The 17452-nt window shown below is 46.2% G+C and overlaps 2 protein-coding genes across 3 annotated transcripts in view; one reads left to right on the top strand and one right to left on the bottom strand.

Annotated features, from left to right (window-relative positions):
- Positions 1 to 13908, top strand: part of LOC130376876 (NEDD4-like E3 ubiquitin-protein ligase WWP1) — a 37226-nt gene extending 23318 nt beyond the window's left edge. The window contains exons 9-25 of the mRNA XM_056583783.1: positions 239 to 695; positions 1559 to 1654; positions 2036 to 2210; positions 2927 to 2981; positions 3793 to 3877; positions 4057 to 4185; positions 4472 to 4544; positions 4672 to 4743; positions 5149 to 5237; positions 5494 to 5653; positions 7009 to 7142; positions 7484 to 7624; positions 8204 to 8324; positions 8457 to 8561; positions 8980 to 9076; positions 9271 to 9343; positions 9750 to 13908. Coding sequence (XP_056439758.1) covers positions 239 to 695; positions 1559 to 1654; positions 2036 to 2210; positions 2927 to 2981; positions 3793 to 3877; positions 4057 to 4185; positions 4472 to 4544; positions 4672 to 4743; positions 5149 to 5237; positions 5494 to 5653; positions 7009 to 7142; positions 7484 to 7624; positions 8204 to 8324; positions 8457 to 8561; positions 8980 to 9076; positions 9271 to 9343; positions 9750 to 9849 — 2162 coding nt within the window. The 3' untranslated portion in view covers positions 9850 to 13908. The remainder of the gene's footprint in view (positions 1 to 238; positions 696 to 1558; positions 1655 to 2035; positions 2211 to 2926; positions 2982 to 3792; positions 3878 to 4056; positions 4186 to 4471; positions 4545 to 4671; positions 4744 to 5148; positions 5238 to 5493; positions 5654 to 7008; positions 7143 to 7483; positions 7625 to 8203; positions 8325 to 8456; positions 8562 to 8979; positions 9077 to 9270; positions 9344 to 9749) is intronic.
- On the bottom strand, positions 12856 to 17393 carry LOC130376875 (regulator of microtubule dynamics protein 1-like). Of its 2 annotated transcripts, none has more exons than XM_056583782.1 (10): positions 17023 to 17393; positions 16570 to 16675; positions 16397 to 16484; positions 15882 to 16041; positions 14840 to 14929; positions 14590 to 14645; positions 14364 to 14451; positions 14218 to 14248; positions 13970 to 14103; positions 12856 to 13636 (listed from the first exon to the last, which is right to left on the bottom strand). In XM_056583782.1, exons 1-10 carry the CDS (start codon positions 17146 to 17148, stop codon positions 13595 to 13597), a joined length of 921 nt encoding a protein of 306 aa, XP_056439757.1. In that variant the 5' UTR covers positions 17149 to 17393; the 3' UTR covers positions 12856 to 13594. The 2 variants fall into 2 exon arrangements, with proteins under 2 accessions (XP_056439757.1, XP_056439756.1); XM_056583781.1 differs by having other exon boundaries at positions 12907 to 13636; positions 16397 to 16487; positions 17023 to 17388.
- Between the last annotated feature and the right edge of the window lie 59 nt (positions 17394 to 17452).

The raw sequence follows: 17452 nt of genomic DNA, 5'->3' as shown, positions 1-17452 counted from the left end.
AAATCCCCTTAGTTGCTTCGCACGCATGAATCATGCAGTCGTCCCTAATCTCTCTCTCTGTCTCTCTGTCTCTTTCTCCGTGTATGTGTGTGTGTGTGTGTATGAGAGAATTACTGAACTCCAATGGGTAAATATTCTATAGAAGGGGTGCAGTATATGTCAAAGGAAAAGTTGATTCATGATGTTATTTATTATACTCCGTCACGCTCGCCCCTGCCCCTCTCTCTGAACGCTACAGTGAACGGAGACGGCGTTGACGCAGCCCACCCCTCTTCTACCGCAGCAACAGAGGACGCACCGCCCTCCTCCCAGAGCCATGAAGACCCTAGCCAGAACCCCGTCCCGCCAGACCCAGACCCGGCCGCCGGCAGCACAACCCCAGGCCCCGCCGCCGCCGCCGCCACCACCACCACCAGCACCACCACCACCACCACCACCTCCTCATCCTCCGTTACTGCAGCGCCTGCTGCTCCCTCCGACTCCAGCACCCCGACCCGTGCGTCAGCTGCTCCCGCCCCGGACCCCGCGGCCGGGACGTCGCCCTGCCCTGCTCCGGGGGAACCGGCACCCCCCCCCGGGGGGGAGGGCGGGGCTGTCGCCGGAGGCACTGAGGACCCACCGGCGGACGGGGCCAAGCCCAGACAGCAGACGACCCCCAGCAGCACGGCGGCCGCCTCCGACGCCCTGCCGCCGGGGTAAACCAGCCGGCCTTGTTGGGGGGGGGGGGCGTTGGGATTAGCCTGGAGTCTATCCTGATCACATGACATGCATCAGTCTGGACCCCTAGCCGCACACATCAAATCCTGACATTACTACGTAGCCGGGCCGATCAGGGACTGTGTGGTAGTTGATGATGTAGACGGGCCAATCAGGGACTGTGTGGTAGTTGATGATGTAGACGGGCCAATCAGGGACTGTGTGGTAGTTGATGATGTAAACGGTCCAATAAGGGACTGTGTGGTAGTTGATGATGTAGACGGGCCAATCAGGGACTGTGTGGTAGTTGATGATGTAGACGGGCCAATCAGGGACTGTGTGGTAGTTGATGATGTAGACGGGCCAATCAGGGACTGTGTGGTAGTTGATGATGTAGACGGGCCAATCAGGGACTGTGTGGTAGTTGATGATGTAGACGGGCCGATTCGTGAAGCAAAACAGAATGTGTGGTGAGGTGATCCGGACGGTCTGAAGGGTACGAAATAACAGCATTGATCTCTATTGTGACATTGCATAGGCTTTGAAGCCTCATGAGATACTGTTTGTGGATTATGGTCATGTCATTACATCCTCTGTACTTAACGGTCAATCCATCCATTATCTAACATCCAATACCTAAAATCCTGTTGAATCTGGAAATGCTCAGGGCCATGGAGGCAACAATGCCGCTCTAGATGCGCCTCCGATCAAGTGTCTTGTCATCAGGTTTCCATCTGTGTCGTGTCTGCGTTTGAACTGCTAAACGATGGCTCAAGCAGCAAGCCAGGCTCACTGTTCAAAGGGCCGGAACAACAGCCCTGTGTTTTGTGTAAATCATTTTACTGTTCCTTGGGACTACCAGGTGGGAGCAGAGGAAAGACCCACATGGCCGGACGTACTACGTAGACCACAACACCAGGACCACCACCTGGGAGAGGCCGCAGCCTCTACCCCCAGGGTCAGTCTCACTCACCCCATCCCTCAACGTATATCCTCTAGATCTTAGTGACAGGGGAGGAAATTAGTATATTTATCAGTGTGTGGAACAAATGCCACTGTTTGTGAACTATTGCCTTCCGCTTCCATGACCCTAACCTTTCACAAAGCTCTCTCTGCCTTGTTTGCTTGGCTTCATGTTTTTGATCAACGTCCCTAACTTTGCCGTCTCTGTCCGTCTCTGTCCGTCTCTGTCCGTCTCTGTCCGTCTCTGTCCGTCTCTGTCCGTCTCTGTCCGTCTCTGTCCGTCTCTGTCTCTGTCTCTGTATCTCTGTCTCTGTATCTCTCTCTCTCTCTCACTCTCTCACTCACTCTCTTTCTGCGCCTCTCTCTCTCTCTCTAGCTGGGAGAGAAGGGTGGACGACCGGGGCCGTATCTACTACGTGGACCACAACACCCGCACCACCACGTGGCAGCGGCCCACCATGGAGTCGGTCCGCAACTTTGAGCAGTGGCAGAGCCAGAGGAGCCAGCTTCAGGGAGCCATGCACCAGTTCAACCAGAGATACCTCTATTCCGTAAGGGGACGCCGTTGCTCACCACTTCACAGGCCCTCCGAAGGGCGTTCAGGATGAGTTAAGGGTCTTTAAAGCCTGATGACCTAATTGTGTCACCCTTGAGGGCTTTTGTAAAATAAAATTTTATTTCTATTTTACGACCGCTCTTGAGTTTTTGACAGAATTGTTCTCATATTTACAAGTCCCGCGGGGTGCAAAACCGATAAACCAGCTCATTTATTTCCCTCAGGTGCTATGAAACTTTGATTAAGGGGCAGTGTGTCTGGGGAGGCTGCTCCACGGTGATCCATGGCCTACGCAGTAGGGGGGGGTGGTGGTGGTGGGGGGTCCTGCCCCCCTTCCCTTCCTCCATCTGCCCATTATTCCAGGTGTTCTTCGGGAAGGCCTCTCTCTGAGTCTTTGATTTGAGCCCGATGCCATCATGATTAACGACCCAGTCGAAAGAGCGAAACCAGCGTTGCAAGGCTACAGAGGCGGCCTGCTGCTCGCCCTGTCGGGCTCGATAGAAAAACATAGCTTTGATTTGAATCTTGCTTTCGCTTATTTTTTTGTTTTTATCTTGAAGAGCGTGTTTGGCTATTTGATCCTTTCAGTTGAACATTTGGGCTTCATGGTTTTGATCAATTTTCTTTGTTTACTTCTCGGTGGATCGGATCCTCTTCGTCCTCTCCACTTCACTCCACCTCTCTCCCCCCCCCCCCCCCCCCGATCGCCAGGCCTCCATGATGTCGGCGGAGAACGACCCCCTAGGCCCGCTTCCGCCTGGCTGGGGTGAGTTCTGCTCCTCTACCTGAGGTTCACAGAGGGCCACCATTCACCAGGGCTTATGGCTGCAGCATGAGCCTACTGTAGTCCATGTACGCTATCGACCTCACCTCAGCGTGCATGGACACAAAGCATACACAAGCAGCAAAACGCTTGTGAAAGTACAACAACATTCTGGTCCCATGTTTGATGCAACCTCGGCCCTGGTGCCATTTTCATCCCTATTCTCTCACCGGTAATTTGAAAAGCGATATATTTCAATTGTAACACTGCTGGGGGCAGAGTTTAACTTTCCAGTTACTTTCCGTGCTGTACTGTGGTAGCATAGTAGTGCATAGCAAGGGTATACCTTTTTAAATGTATCAATCTTGCCCATGTCAATTTTAAGCATTTTTTCCGCCTGCTTTATTTTAAATAGATTTCATGGGTACACTCTGTATAAACGTTGGTGGCTCTGGTATTATCTGCCTGATAGACACTATTATCTTGGGATTTGAGTAGGTAATGTTGATGTACAATGGAGCACAGAGCGTACACTGATTTGGATGGGTAAATGTTAGATTGTTCTTTGTGGGAAGCTCTTTAATCATTCGTATACTGCCTAGTCACTAGTGCGCTTCTTAGCCGTTCTTCTCGGGAGGTCACACAACAGCCGTTATTCCATGTACCATCCGAGTCTGATGTAATTTGGATCCAGATGTGACCCAGACTCGTTCACAAACACTAGGGTGGTCCACAGACCACAGTGGTCACAGTACGCGCCTGGCTCGTTATGTACCCCGGCGCTGATTGCCTGCCTGTCCTCCACCCCAAGCAGAGAGGCGTGTGGACTCCAACGACCGCGTGTACTTCGTCAACCACAGCACTAAGACCACGCAGTGGGAGGACCCCCGGACACAGGGGTGAGTAGCGGGTTTTTGCCCGGTTCAACGCAATGGCATGTCAACGCTCTGTGTACGGCGAGCATCCTGTCGGCAGGCCGCCGAGTGGTGGGCCTCAAAGCGGGAGTGTCACCGTGGTCTGTGTTGTTGTGTGTGTGTGTGCTTCTCTGAGTGGGCGTTGTGGGTTTCCTGGCTTTCAGGCTCCAGAACGAGGAGCCGCTCCCAGAGGGCTGGGAGATCCGCTACACCAGAGAAGGGGTGCGCTACTTTGTGGACCATAACACCCGGACCACCACCTTCAATGACCCCCGCACCGGAAAATCCTCTGTGTAGGGGCACACTAATGCACTCAGTAGTCCCATTCAGACCCCTGCCTCCGCCGGGGCAGTTTCGTGCTTTCTTTCTGGGCCCCTCGTCATCCATTCAAGTGTCCCAGGCTTGATGAATTGGCCTTGCCATAACAATGACCCCTAAAGTGGTGATTCACGGACCTGACATGTTTATTGGACCTAGGCGCTTTGAATATGACCTGAGATGCCCTCTCCTTGTTGACATCGTAAATGACTCCTCTTGCACTCTCTCTCGCTCCCTCTCTCTCTCGCGCTCTCTCCCTAGCACCAAGGGGCCTCAAATTGCCTACGAGCGCAGCTTCAGGTGGAAGCTCGCCCACTTTCGCTACCTGTGCCAGGTAATTACTTCCCATTACTTATTACTTTAGGTAATCACTTCCCAGTGTCGTGGATGGAGAAGATATGTTGAAAATGTTTTCACAGACGTACTCGTGTGTCTCTGTCTCTCTCTCTCTGTTACCTCAGTCCAATGCACTTCCCAGCCATGTGAAGATCACTGTGTCGAGACAGACCCTGTTCGAAGACTCTTTCCAGCAAGTGAGTGAGTTGTCAGAGCCTGCGACCCTGAGGCAGAAGTCACTGATCTGACGCTCTTCTGTGCATCGTGGATACAAAGCCTACTATCCCCATATGCATTAAACTAGCAACTGCATTGAACATTCTCCATTGTACTCCTTTCTTCTTTTTGCTTATTATTTATTTGCTGACCGATTACCTACGCTTGTCAACCAGTCATTAACCGATAAGAACAATAACCAAAAGGTTTCGAGTAATGTATGATAAAAATACAAAACTAATGGGTAGCTAATTAGATTATTAATATATTTGGGTACTTTTATTTGGTTGCTTTTTTTTGTAGATGCGCTACGGCAGCAAAGGTGACACACGGAAAGTAAGGATATATTTTATAATAAAATCATTTCTTTTGACGCGTGCTTTTAGATAATGGCCCTTAAACCCTACGACCTGAGAAGGAGGCTTTACGTCATCTTCAGAGGAGAGGAGGGACTGGACTATGGTGGCCTGGCTCGGTAAGAATGGCAATGAATGCAAATTGTTGGTGCTTCGAAATGCAGCAGTCTGATGAACCGTAACCCATGTCCGTGTTGCATCAGTGGGAGAACTCAGGGTTCAAATTCTCTCACTTTCTGTATTTAGCCCCAAATGTAAAAAAGTAGTAGATGGCTAAACTAATTATGTAGTCTGATTTTGTTTTGGTGCCCTCTCTCATTCACACGTCCTTTTTTCCTCTCTCCATCTCTCTCTCTCTCCCCCACCCCCACTCAGGGAGTGGTTCTTCCTGCTGTCCCACGAGGTGCTCAACCCCATGTACTGTCTGTTTGAGTACGCCGGCAAGAGCAACTACTGTCTGCAGATCAACCCCGCCTCCACCATCAACCCTGACCACCTCTCCTACTTCTGCTTCATAGGGCGCTTTATCGCCATGGTAAGTCCGAACGCACACTCACGCACCCTTCATGCTCACCCGTCACCTTCTTCCTGCCCACACCTGCAAAGTTTAAGAGAGTCCTGTGTGGATTCGAGCTGTAGTGGCGATTCAGCACTCCAGGTGGCCGTACCAAGTCGAATCAGGTGTCAGCGCGTTATGCTTCCTTGTAAAGTTGTCGACGCAAAGTGTTTCGGCCGAGCGTGGGAACCAGACAAATCTGGTAGTTGTCTTAGCTGCTCTGGCATCGGCGTCTGGCCCCCCTCCGGGTCAGAAGGATTTCCAGCAGACCGGTCCCGAGTTGGTCCAATTTTATATGGGGCGGGTTTACAACGACTTTGAGAGGAGGAACAGGAAACAACCAAGATGGGTGACACTGATTTGTCACATGTTTGTCGCCCCTGAGAGGTTCCAGACTTATTCTTATTTTGGAATACGCAAATAAGTACATGTTTTTATTTTGGAATATAAGGGCGAATTCACACCTGCCTTGTTCGGTTCGAACCAAACCAAAAAAATCACTGGTGCAGACCTTTTGGGCTGGTGTGAATACAAACCATCGAACTTGGTTGCGGACCAAACAGCCGGTCCGAGACCCAGCCGGAGAGGTGGTCTCGGGTCGCTTCCAAACGCACCCTGATGCGGTTCCCTTTGGATGTGAATGCGACCACGCTCGGTCCGACCCAGTTATGAAAATAAAATGCCTTATTGGACGCAACAGACTCCCATTGCTGCTTGTGTATTCATTTATATTGTTTGATTAGCGCAGTTAATTCAAAGATCAACGTCACGTTATCAGACCGGCATCACATTATCAGACCCGTTAAAAATGAGTCGTGGCTCAACATGGAGCGAAGAGAAGACAAAATGTGTTTTGGATATTTGGGCAGACGGCAACATATAAAGTATTTTGGAGAACACTTATAAAAATTCCGATGCATTCAGTACAAGGATGGGTGAGAAGGCGTTCGAGCGTCCGCGTATGGCATAACATCATAAAGTCGACGTTGTGCCAAACGCCTCTGATGCTCAAAAAGAAAAAAAGTACTGCAAATGTTTGTAACTGTATAAAACCAATCAGTATAAGCACAACGAGGGCAGCACGCTGAATCACCATAATCTCCATCGTTTGTGTGCTCTTGTTTTTTGCATGACAATATTTCATTACAAATCGCGCTTCACAATGTCAGTACAATTACTTGGGTATCCAATCACTAAGTGTCCCCTTGTCCCCATAGCTTTGTTTGAAAGGGTTTTTATTTATCCACAGACTGAGGGGCTTTGTTTCCATCTCTCGCTCTCTGTCACCGTGTTGACATCGGTCTCTTTGGCTCTTTTGTCTGTGCGGTCGACAGGCGCTGTTCCACGGCAAGTTCATCGACACGGGCTTCTCGCTGCCCTTCTACAAGCGCATGCTCAACAAGAAGCTGCTCCTGAAGGACCTGGAGTCCATCGACCCAGAGTTCTACAACTCCCTCATCTGGATCCGGTAACGCCACCCTACCCGCCTTCTGCTGGGGCTGCACCATTATGGAAAAAATCATAATCACGGTTATTTTGGTCAATTTTTGAATCAGGATTATTCAAACAATTATTTTCGAGTTTTGAAAATCTCTCCAAAAGAACACTTTGTAACGGAGATTTTTTTTTTTTTAAGATATACAATGCTTGAAAATTGGTTTTCGGGCCAGCCCTAGTGTGCGAATCCAGGACATGTTTTACATCACCCGCTTGCACTGGGGAAAGAATTTTTCATGCTAGTCAGGGCGAAAACATTAATCTTTCCTCTCTTCCATCATCGGTTCCCCTCCTCCTCCTCCCCCTCCGCAGGGACAACAACATAGAGGAGTGCGGCCTGGAGATGTTCTTCTCGGTGGACATGGAGATCCTGGGCAAGATCACTTCCCACGACCTGAAGGCCGACGGCACCAATGTGCAGGTCACCGAGGAGAACAAGGAGGAGTACATCAGGTAGGGTGCACTCTGGGTGGTCCCGCCGGGACAGGCCTTCCTGAGGGCCACCTCTGGGCCTTTAGGACACGCTAATCAGATTGAGGAGGAGGTTTTGTCATGGTGATTGTAATTCCTCATAATGATTGGAAACACCACACACGCATGCATTCGTGGGGTGTTAGGATGAAATGGATAATTATTGGGCATTGTACGGGATATATATACCACAATATACTCCTGTATTCTAAACACTTTCCTAAACAGTCAAACTGAGGGTTATTACATTGAAGCATATGGAGATGTAATGTGTTATCCCACTAAAAGTTTTAAATCTCAGTTTGATCATTATAAGGGTCTTCTTATCGTAACTTCTTTTGAATATAAAACGGGGCATTGCGTTGAGTCGATCTCTTCATTTCATACCGATAAAAGGTCGTATTGATTATTGTCCAGGCTTACACATTGGTGTGTGTGTGTGTGTGTGTGTGTGTGTGTGTGTGTGTGTGTGTGTGTGTGTGTGTGTGTGTGTGTGTGTGTGTGTGTGTGTGTGTGTGTGTGTGTGTGTGTGTGTGTGTGTGTGTGTGTGTGTGTGTGCAGCTTGATGGCAGAGTGGCGGTTCTCCCGGGGGGTGGAGGGCCAGACCAAGGCCTTCCTGGACGGGTTCAATGAGGTGGTTCCGCTCCAGTGGCTCCAGTACTTTGACGAGAAGGAGTTAGAGGTGAGTGGCTGTGCTCTTCCACACACGCACATGTTCGGCACAGCACTATGGTTGGTATTATGGCCAGTACCGATGTATGAAAAATGAGCCAAACACTCACACGTGTGTGTGTGTGTGTGTGTGTCGATGCAGGTGATGCTGTGTGGCATGCAGGAGGTGGATCTGCAGGACTGGCAGAGGAACACTGTGTATCGCCACTACACTAGAAACAGCAAACAGATCATTTGGTTCTGGCAGGTAATGTAGACGAGGTCTTTCCGTTGGTTGGACCTTGAGGAAGAGCAGGAAAGTTATTCTTAAATAGTACTTTGTGTATCTTCAGCCGGGGGTATCTGATTCCCATTTATGGTTTTATTACAAGGATGAGGGCATGTTTACTAATGATATAGACTTACATTTATTTTAATAGGGCATAAATATTGACAATGTATCATTTCGCATTAAACAAACCTAATTTGGATTCCTACAACATGGGGGCTTTTTAATTGTTAAGCAAGCTTACGGTACCTTTTACGTGACTTCCTCTAGTTTACTCAGCCCTTGAGATTTAAGTATCCTTATTAACCTAATCCTCATCCACTTCACACCCGTGATGCTTGTCTGTGTTTGTGGTGAGGACTGCTCAGTGTTTGTGTTTCTCTGGCGCCCCCTGCAGTTGGTGAAGGAGGTGGACAACGAGGTGCGTCTGAGGCTCATGCAGTTTGTCACGGGTACCTGCAGGCTGCCGCTGGGGGGCTTCGCCGAGCTCATGGGTACACTTACTCACACACACAACAACAAATTAATATTCTGTTAATTACAAATGTAAATAGTGTTGTGGCCAAATTTGTTTGAAAATTCTAGTCCTGAGCCCTGATTCTTTTAAGAGGTCGGTTTTGCCCTAACCCAGTATTTTAAATGTCTTATACCCTGTCCATAATTCTTGTGCCGGGTTTTCCTACCCTAGGGAGTAACGGGCCTCAGAAGTTCTGCATCGAGAAGGTGGGGAAGGAAACCTGGCTTCCCAGAAGTCACACATGGTGAGTACAACCATAGGTCTATTACGTATCGTATCGAAACACCCTGGACCAACACACCCTACCTTGCATGCACCCTTGGCACGCCTCTATAAAGGAGCAACTAACAAGGTAACAAAAAACTTTCAATGATATCAGATCCCTGTGATATCAGAACCAGAGGGTTGTATTACAAGGTCGGCTTTCACTTACGAGGAATGTGTTATTTGTATTAAAAATACAATAAATGAACAGTACAGGATGAAGGGAGACTGTCTGACTGAGGGGATCTGGTGCTTCGCCTTGTTGCAGTGATCAGCCATTATCCTCTTCTCTATGTATTCTCAAGGCCAGTGTCCTGGACCACTTCCAGCCGTGCTCCATGGTTCCCCTGTTATTCACCCTGGGGTGCGTTTGTTTTCCCTTCCAGCTTTAACCGGCTGGACCTCCCCCCCTACAAGAGCTTTGAGCAGCTGAAGGAGAAGCTGCTGTTCGCCATCGAGGAGACTGAAGGATTCGGACAGGAGTAGAGAGCCAACAAGAGCATGGCGGGAGGACGGGGGGAGGCGGGGGGTGCTTCATCACTATCTCCCCCTCCCTCCCTCTCGCGCTGCCTGACCCACCCCCTTCCCCCTCCCCTCCCGTGCTGTTTATACAGCCAAGTAAACAAAAAAAGGAAGAATTGCACAGATGAATACCAATGTATATAAGCTATTTTGTCATTTTAAACCAAATCTTAATCCACAGAATCATTTCTCTGCAGCAATCCCTTTGTCCCCCCCTACGCCCTTCAGAGTATCGCTAACCCGTCATGAGATATGCAAGCACCTAAACCGCGCCGTCTTGAGGAGACGAAATCATCGTTTTTTTTTTTATCGTTATTAAGGAAACTGAAAGTGTTCTGAAGAGGATTTTATAGCTAAAGCGTTTAACTTCTTCTACGGCTCTAGTTCTATAGAGCTTTTAAAAGGCTGATTGTAGTTTCAGAGTGCCTGGGATTTCACCCCCTCATCCCCTCCTCCCCCCCCATCGGACCCCATCCCCCCCCCCCAGGTTTGGGTGGGGGATGGAGAAGCCCTGTCCGCCTCGTCTTATCGCCCACTGACTTTACAAGAAAACAAACCACCTGATGGACACACGCCACTCATAGCTCACGCCGGTGTGTTCCCACGGTAACACCCGACCACATCATGACTGAATGAAGAGTATTGTCCCCCCTTCGTTTCCTTTACCGCAGTACATCGCAGTACGCAAGACATAGATCATACTTCCCTTGACCACACACACACACACACACACACACACACACACACACACACACACACACACACACACACACTCTCTCTCAGACTCACACTCTCAGACTCACACTCTTCCCTCTCCCTGTGATTGGATGGCCTTGAAACCCAAGCTGGGACAAAGATCCCCTCCTTGAGAAAAGACAAAAAATTACTCACCTGTAACCTTGTGAAAATTGGTGACTCATCCAAGATGCAGGGTTTAACACACACACACACAACTTAAACCGTGCCATGTATTTATTTTGCTGCTTGCGACTTGCAGCTGGTTCTTTCTGGGGTGTCTTTGCGTTGCCGGGGGAAACGTAGGCTTTCCAGGGTCGCCGTGATGACGACAGCAGAGACGTCCCCCACCACTTATTCGTTTCTCATCCATCACAGTATAGTGACGAATAGACCTCAGAGAGTTTAACGTGTTTCACTTTCCTTTGCACACATGGAGTAGGGAACAAGCTTTGATCATGGGTAGAAATAAATACCTTACAAACCGTTTCGCCACAAATCGCCCGTAACGCTTGTTTAGAAGGCCGTTGTAAGCTCACAGTCTGAAGGGTCTCTATAGGGTCTACATTCAGCATGAAATGTAACCTGGTAACCAAAATAGATAAGCATTTGTAAAAACCTAGATTCTTTTGTTGGCCAACTAGGAAAGAGGCAGTAAACAATTTGGCCAATCCCTTTAATATATTTCCGCATAGAAACGCACTGCCGTGCAAGACTTTGATAAGGAACGCGCAATAAGCTAATAAGTGTAACTCAAATGTCTATTAGAAAACTGCACACCTTGTTTCTTTTCTGCCTTTAAATGTATGTATTTAACAGTTTGGAGTGCAATCGCGCCATCAGTTTATTTATTTTATAGTGACCTATAGCAGTATGACATTGAATGCAGGGGGCGCTTCACACAAGTGTTGTCATTTACCATAACCGCTTTATAGGCCTACATACAACGCCTGGGTTCATTGTGCTAATACAGTCAGCAGTTTGGGATTAAGATTGTGGAAATCGATGTGAACCGCTGGGAAGTGTAGTTAGAACTGGTATAGCAGCATTTGAACAAACATTGGAGAATTACCATTCAAAACTTCTGTGTGATGCAAGTTGTCATGGGTTGCCACATCTGCAATGTTAATGTTGAAACATTTACACTGGCCATTTGACACAATCATTTATTTCCATAATGCACAAAAGGCAACATGTATACTAAGAAATGGACACGAATGCAAACATAAAGTGAGTGTTTACGAACAACATATTTTTGCCGCTTGGATTGTAAAATGGCCCTTAAAACATATGTTAGAGATTGTAGATGTTGAAATTAAATGAATGACTCATACAGTATACATGAATGTCCCTTCTAAATCAGCTCCGAACTGTATTCTAGCTGAACTAAAATCCTTTTCCACATTTCTCCTTGATTCCGATTTTTTTACAGAAGAGATAATGTAGCCAAATTCAGTTTGACAGCGACCAATGTTTGTTTAAAAAAGAAACTTGGGCTGTCCGTCTTTATCTTCAAATGTCCCCCCTCTGCTTCGTCATCCCATTTTTATGTTTGTTTTTTGTTTTCAGGTGACATTTTCACAGTTATTAATGTGAATTATACACGTGTATAAATAGTGTTGGAAGAAAACTCTGGTGCTTCATGTCGAATGTCTGGAGGCAAGGCAAGCGAAACCACTGTGTGCGTGCGTGTGAGTGTGTCCCTGTTAAAAACGCTTTTTGTCTCACAGAGGAGTAGCCCATGTCAAAATAAATATATGCCTTGTATATAACATTTCATTGATCCCGCTGGTCGAAGCTGACCACAGGGACTGCAGGAAAAAAGAGGAATTATTACCGACAAAAGGAGATTAAAAAAAAAATAATGATCGTGTAACGCTGTGCTTCCTTCTGAACTACAAAATCCACTATCAGAGGAAGGAAATCAAACTGTATATGAGTATTCATTGTACAGAGAACATTTTAAGAAATTAAAGTAATTAGTTATTGTAATTAATCGCGCGGAACCGATGTTTCATTGATGAAAAATCTTAAAGCCTTTTTTTTTTTTATTCAATAACCTTCATTCTCAGACGTGGAGGTTTTCGTATCAGGTTGCCTTGAGGCGCCCCGGCACCCTGGGGAGCACGGAGCACACACACCCTATGCCTACTCGTGATCTAGCTGTCGAACCAAAATGTGATGAGAGGCCGTTGAAAAACTGAAGGTGGGGTTAATCGGGGAGAGTGCTGCTGTGACTTTTATCGAGGCAATCTGAAACGCAAAACAACCCCAAACGTAACATATCGCGTGTAGATACACACTGTAACCATCAACTACACTGTATGGAAAGATGCTATAGTGGAGTCGTTGCGTAATATACCCCCCCCCACACCCTTTAACCGCGTTTTAAATGAAGAGATCGATGTATGAGCCAAATAGCTGAATGAACCCCTCCGATGACCTCCAATGATGTTATGTCGTTAAGAATCACAGGGAACTCGATTCCTTCTGCTCAGGAGTCAAAAGGAACAATTTTTATTCTGTTCTTGAAGCAAAGTAAAAACAATAGATTTCCTTTTTGATTATTATTTGTTTCTTTTGGTTGGATCTTGCCTGTGGAAATGGAACCATATTTAATAAATATATCTGACCACCTTTACGGAAGGTTGACTTTGTCTTTATTCGCATTTCTCATTGTATGCGTGTTTCTTTGTAGATTGACAGGTTTATGCATTGAAGTTGAGACAGATACGGACGTAGCCTATATTGACACCGTTTATTTCTGCTAGCGTTGCCCATGATTAACGAATGCCCTCTTCCAGGAAATACAATTATTTTTTTCGATTTTCTGTTATCAAAAGGGTCAAATAACATTATCAGCTCCTATCACATTATTTCACTATACTCATTGTTACAAATGCAATAAATTAAGATTAAGAAAGCGGGGGCTCGAAGTAAAGCCTACGAAGATCAGGGTGAGATATTTGTCCCCTCAGCCCAACCGTTTGAGGAGCTGTACAGCTTCTTGATGGACCTGTGGAGAGGTGCATGTATTCAGCTTCAGCCACAAAACAACCCAAACAACATATGCTTCCCTCAAGGTATTTGGACTCGACTAATAAATTATCGAAATTGTTGGCATTACAATAGTTGAGCTGTAAAATCAGGGGCTATTTGGGGATGCGTTTGTAAGGAATACATAATTGTATGAATGAAACACTCATACAGACATAAAAAATAAATAGCTAGGACTTGTATCACTCACTCGTACTTTTTTAGCTTTTTCCTTTTCAACTATACCTTTCCCAATTCAAGAATAAGTGTTGTTTTCTAGGGTCCCATCCCATTGGGTATGGCTGAGGCCTACCTCTTTGTCCTCTGTGGTGATGGGCCGGTAGTCTCTGGCCTTGGTCAGCCACAGGTGGGCGTTCTCCTTGTCCTTCAGGGCCAGGTAGGTCTTCCCCAGCATCAGCAGATTCTTACTGTAGAAGCCCGGTTTCACTGAGGGGGGAAAACACAGCACTTGGGATGAGCCGGTCAATGATGGGGCAAAGTTCGGATCCAAACCCCACTTTGTTATTTAAATTGGTGTGTTTGATGGCGCTCTTCTTTTACCTTCTTCTGCTTTCAAGAAGAACTCCAGAGCCTAATGGAGTCAGTAAAATATGACTTATTCCTGTTCATATTGTAAAGAGCTGCTCATGTGTTCTTGCAGCTCTTTTAAACATTTGTAATCGGGCTAAGGAGTGCCGACTGCTCACCTCTTCGTACGAGGACGTTGGGGGCGTCCCGAAAATCACGGTTGCCAATTTCCGGAGGGACCATGACAACTCGGCAAAAGAGAAGCACCTTTTGGACGAGCAGGAGCGTTGGTGTTTACTGTTTGACCAATTGCACGTCTCAAGTGCAAAGTTCTCCAATAACTGGATTCACTTTTAATGGTGCACAACATGTCAGACAGACCCGAGGACATTAAAACAGACTCACCAGTATCCTAATATGTATACTGTGGTAGGGTCATTGGGATTGAGCTCCTTAGCTCTCTGCAAAGGGAGGACAGATAAATATTTCAAAAGCATTACAAACATGAGTATTTTCCCCCGTCAGGATTCATAAAGGTCACACACAATGTACTGGAACAACCTATGTGTACCTTGGAACACCTTTGGAACACCCTATGTATTTATATACATATACACATGGTTATAATTCGACCCTGCAGAAAATTAGTGTTTACCTCCAGATGCTTCCGGATAACAAGGGACTTCTCCAGCTTGTGTTTGGTTCCCATGTAGTCCCCTAAATCACTGAGGAGGATACCGTACCACTGTGTGAGAGGGGAGAAAATGAGGATGAAACGTGTATGTGGTTTAGCATCTTCCATAGTAACTAGTATCCAAGTACGCAAAGTCAAACGCATCTGAATCAAAAGCGCCAGCTCATTGAGTTTTATGACACAAGGGCAGAGAGGCCATTAGATACGGTTAGTTTACATTATACAGGATTCCCATTATTTTGATCTTATTTTCTGGTATTTTCCAAGACATCAACCAAAACCTTTCTGTGCTCAGTTGTGCATATTCCCCGTACGGACTGTCAGTGGCAGCAATCCTATTCAGTTGAATGTGTACCGTGATACATTTTCATTCACAGTGAACCAAATTCATTGAGGTGTATTATAACCTAGGATATACAAGCATTTAACGTCAATCTATTTGCAAATAGATTTTTTGAAATGCCTTTCTTTTTATATTTAATTTATTTTCTGGAGGAAGCTGGACGGAACAATGAGATGGAACTCCTGGATTTGGAACTAAGCTGCTTTAGGCTTGGAAGGATTCAGTGACCACCAGAATGGGGCCAGCTCCTGGAGTTACTGCGAAAGCCCTCATGGAACTCCCTGACGCATTGGTAGGATGTTAAACTCGCTTTACCCAACTTTCCAATTTTCCATGACGTGTTCCAGGACACTCTTTACATTTGAAAATGTTCTATGACTGGAAAACAACTTTTTAATATCAAGGTTTTCCAGGATACATTATATGACTGAATTTGGTAGACTTTTTGATTTTGACTCTCAAACACCTTTGCCTGTGTCAATATGTAGCTATACATCTATTGCTCTAAGTAGAACAGACAAACCTACTCCAACTAGTCAAGTACTGGTTTGTTTCCCAGCATGATGAACCCACCAACCGAGAGGTGAGCATAATCTTTGAATTAATAATGGTTATAATTAATGTGAGTACACAGAGGTGATGGGGGTGAGCTTTACTTACTTTGTGCGACGCAAAGCATGCATCGTCTTTCTCAAGGGCCTTCTCGGCGTAGCCAAAGGCCTCGTACACCAGCGCCTTCTTCTGGTCGGCGGGCACGCCCTGTACCATGGCCCGGTCCCGTGTGGCCCGCGCCAGCCTCCATAAGAACTCTACGTCATTGCTGAAACCACGCAGGGTAGACTCGTGTGTGATGCCATTCAGACCTGTGATTCATACCACTGTCCGATTCTTGGGTGTCATGACTGCAACTCATACTCGTGATATACACAAATTTAACATGTCACTGGATTAAGACTGACGGCTATGCCTAGACCTTATTACTGCTCTAAAAACGGCACTGAAAGGTTAGGAAGAGCCAGACTCAAAAGGCAGGGTGATTTTGTTTAAGCTGTGAGATGTGATAACCTGATCCCAATACATTAACAGATATCTAGGCCTTAATGCCTAATGCCTAAACCTTTTCAACGGCAGATCATTTTAAGAGCATATTATAAACAAGGCAGTAAGATATTAACCTGTTGTTATACTGTTGTAGAAGTTGATAAAGCTTTTCTGTCTCTGCACAACTGTGGAGGTAGTCAGCCTGCTCAATTATCTCCTCTTCTGCTGTACAATAGAAAAGCACAATGAATTTGTTTAGAATGAATGTGTTGTAATATTTGTATGGATGGATGGATAGGCAAATCACCTTTTTCTAAAGCAAAGACCACTGCTGCACTATGAATTCCTCTGTAAGCTTCATGGCCCAGGTAACACACTGTAGGTAGTCCTAGGCAGAACGCTACTCTCCCACTCTGTAGAGAAAGAGAAACAAAGTCAGCTCAGGTTACCAGGTGCATCTATTAATTAACAGGTAGGGCCTACACATGACAGTTGTCATGCCACTGTTTGCTCAGGAGGGCATCCTTTTAGGTTTTCTTAAGCATCACTATAACTCAGTAAAGTGGGGTTATGATGGTTAATAACTAAGCTACAGATCTATCAATGCTTGCCCTTTCACCTACATCGCATTTAAATCATACCGATAATTCCAAGGTCAAAACACGATGATCTAACCCTTAAGAACTAAATTACGGTCCGATGCAACTAACCATTAGTCATCATCAACTTCCATTGAATAGCAGTATGAATCATTATTTACAATTAAAAATGCGTTAGTTCTCTTCGCCGTTGTCCAAATAAACGATGCAACTCCCCTGCTCCTGATGATCGGGTTGCCAGACAACAAACTCCTTGTTAAAAACCGCATTAGTAGTGTCCCTGTCATGCTTGCAGATGTCTACAAGGTACTGCTGCTGAACGATAAACAAATAGACGGATACTTGTTGAAAAAAAGAGGAGGGCATTCAAGATTGCAACGCACTGATAATGTTGCAAAACCGCAAAGCTTTTCCATATGAATCTTTGACCTATGAACAATTCATTTCAATTGGTAAACTATAATCAAACGTTAACTAAATACATATAAAAAAAACAATTTAGCGGTGGTTATTCAGTTTTAACTGTTCGGTTTTACGTGACTGCTATTGAATGCAACTCAATAGCGCCCGCCACGTGTTTGCTGTCGATAT

The sequence above is a fragment of the Gadus chalcogrammus genome, chromosome 23 (genome assembly GCF_026213295.1).
Source record: "Gadus chalcogrammus isolate NIFS_2021 chromosome 23, NIFS_Gcha_1.0, whole genome shotgun sequence".
In the NCBI taxonomy this organism is placed as follows: domain Eukaryota; kingdom Metazoa; phylum Chordata; class Actinopteri; order Gadiformes; family Gadidae; genus Gadus; species Gadus chalcogrammus.
This window is presented reverse-complemented; position numbering and strand designations above follow the sequence as displayed.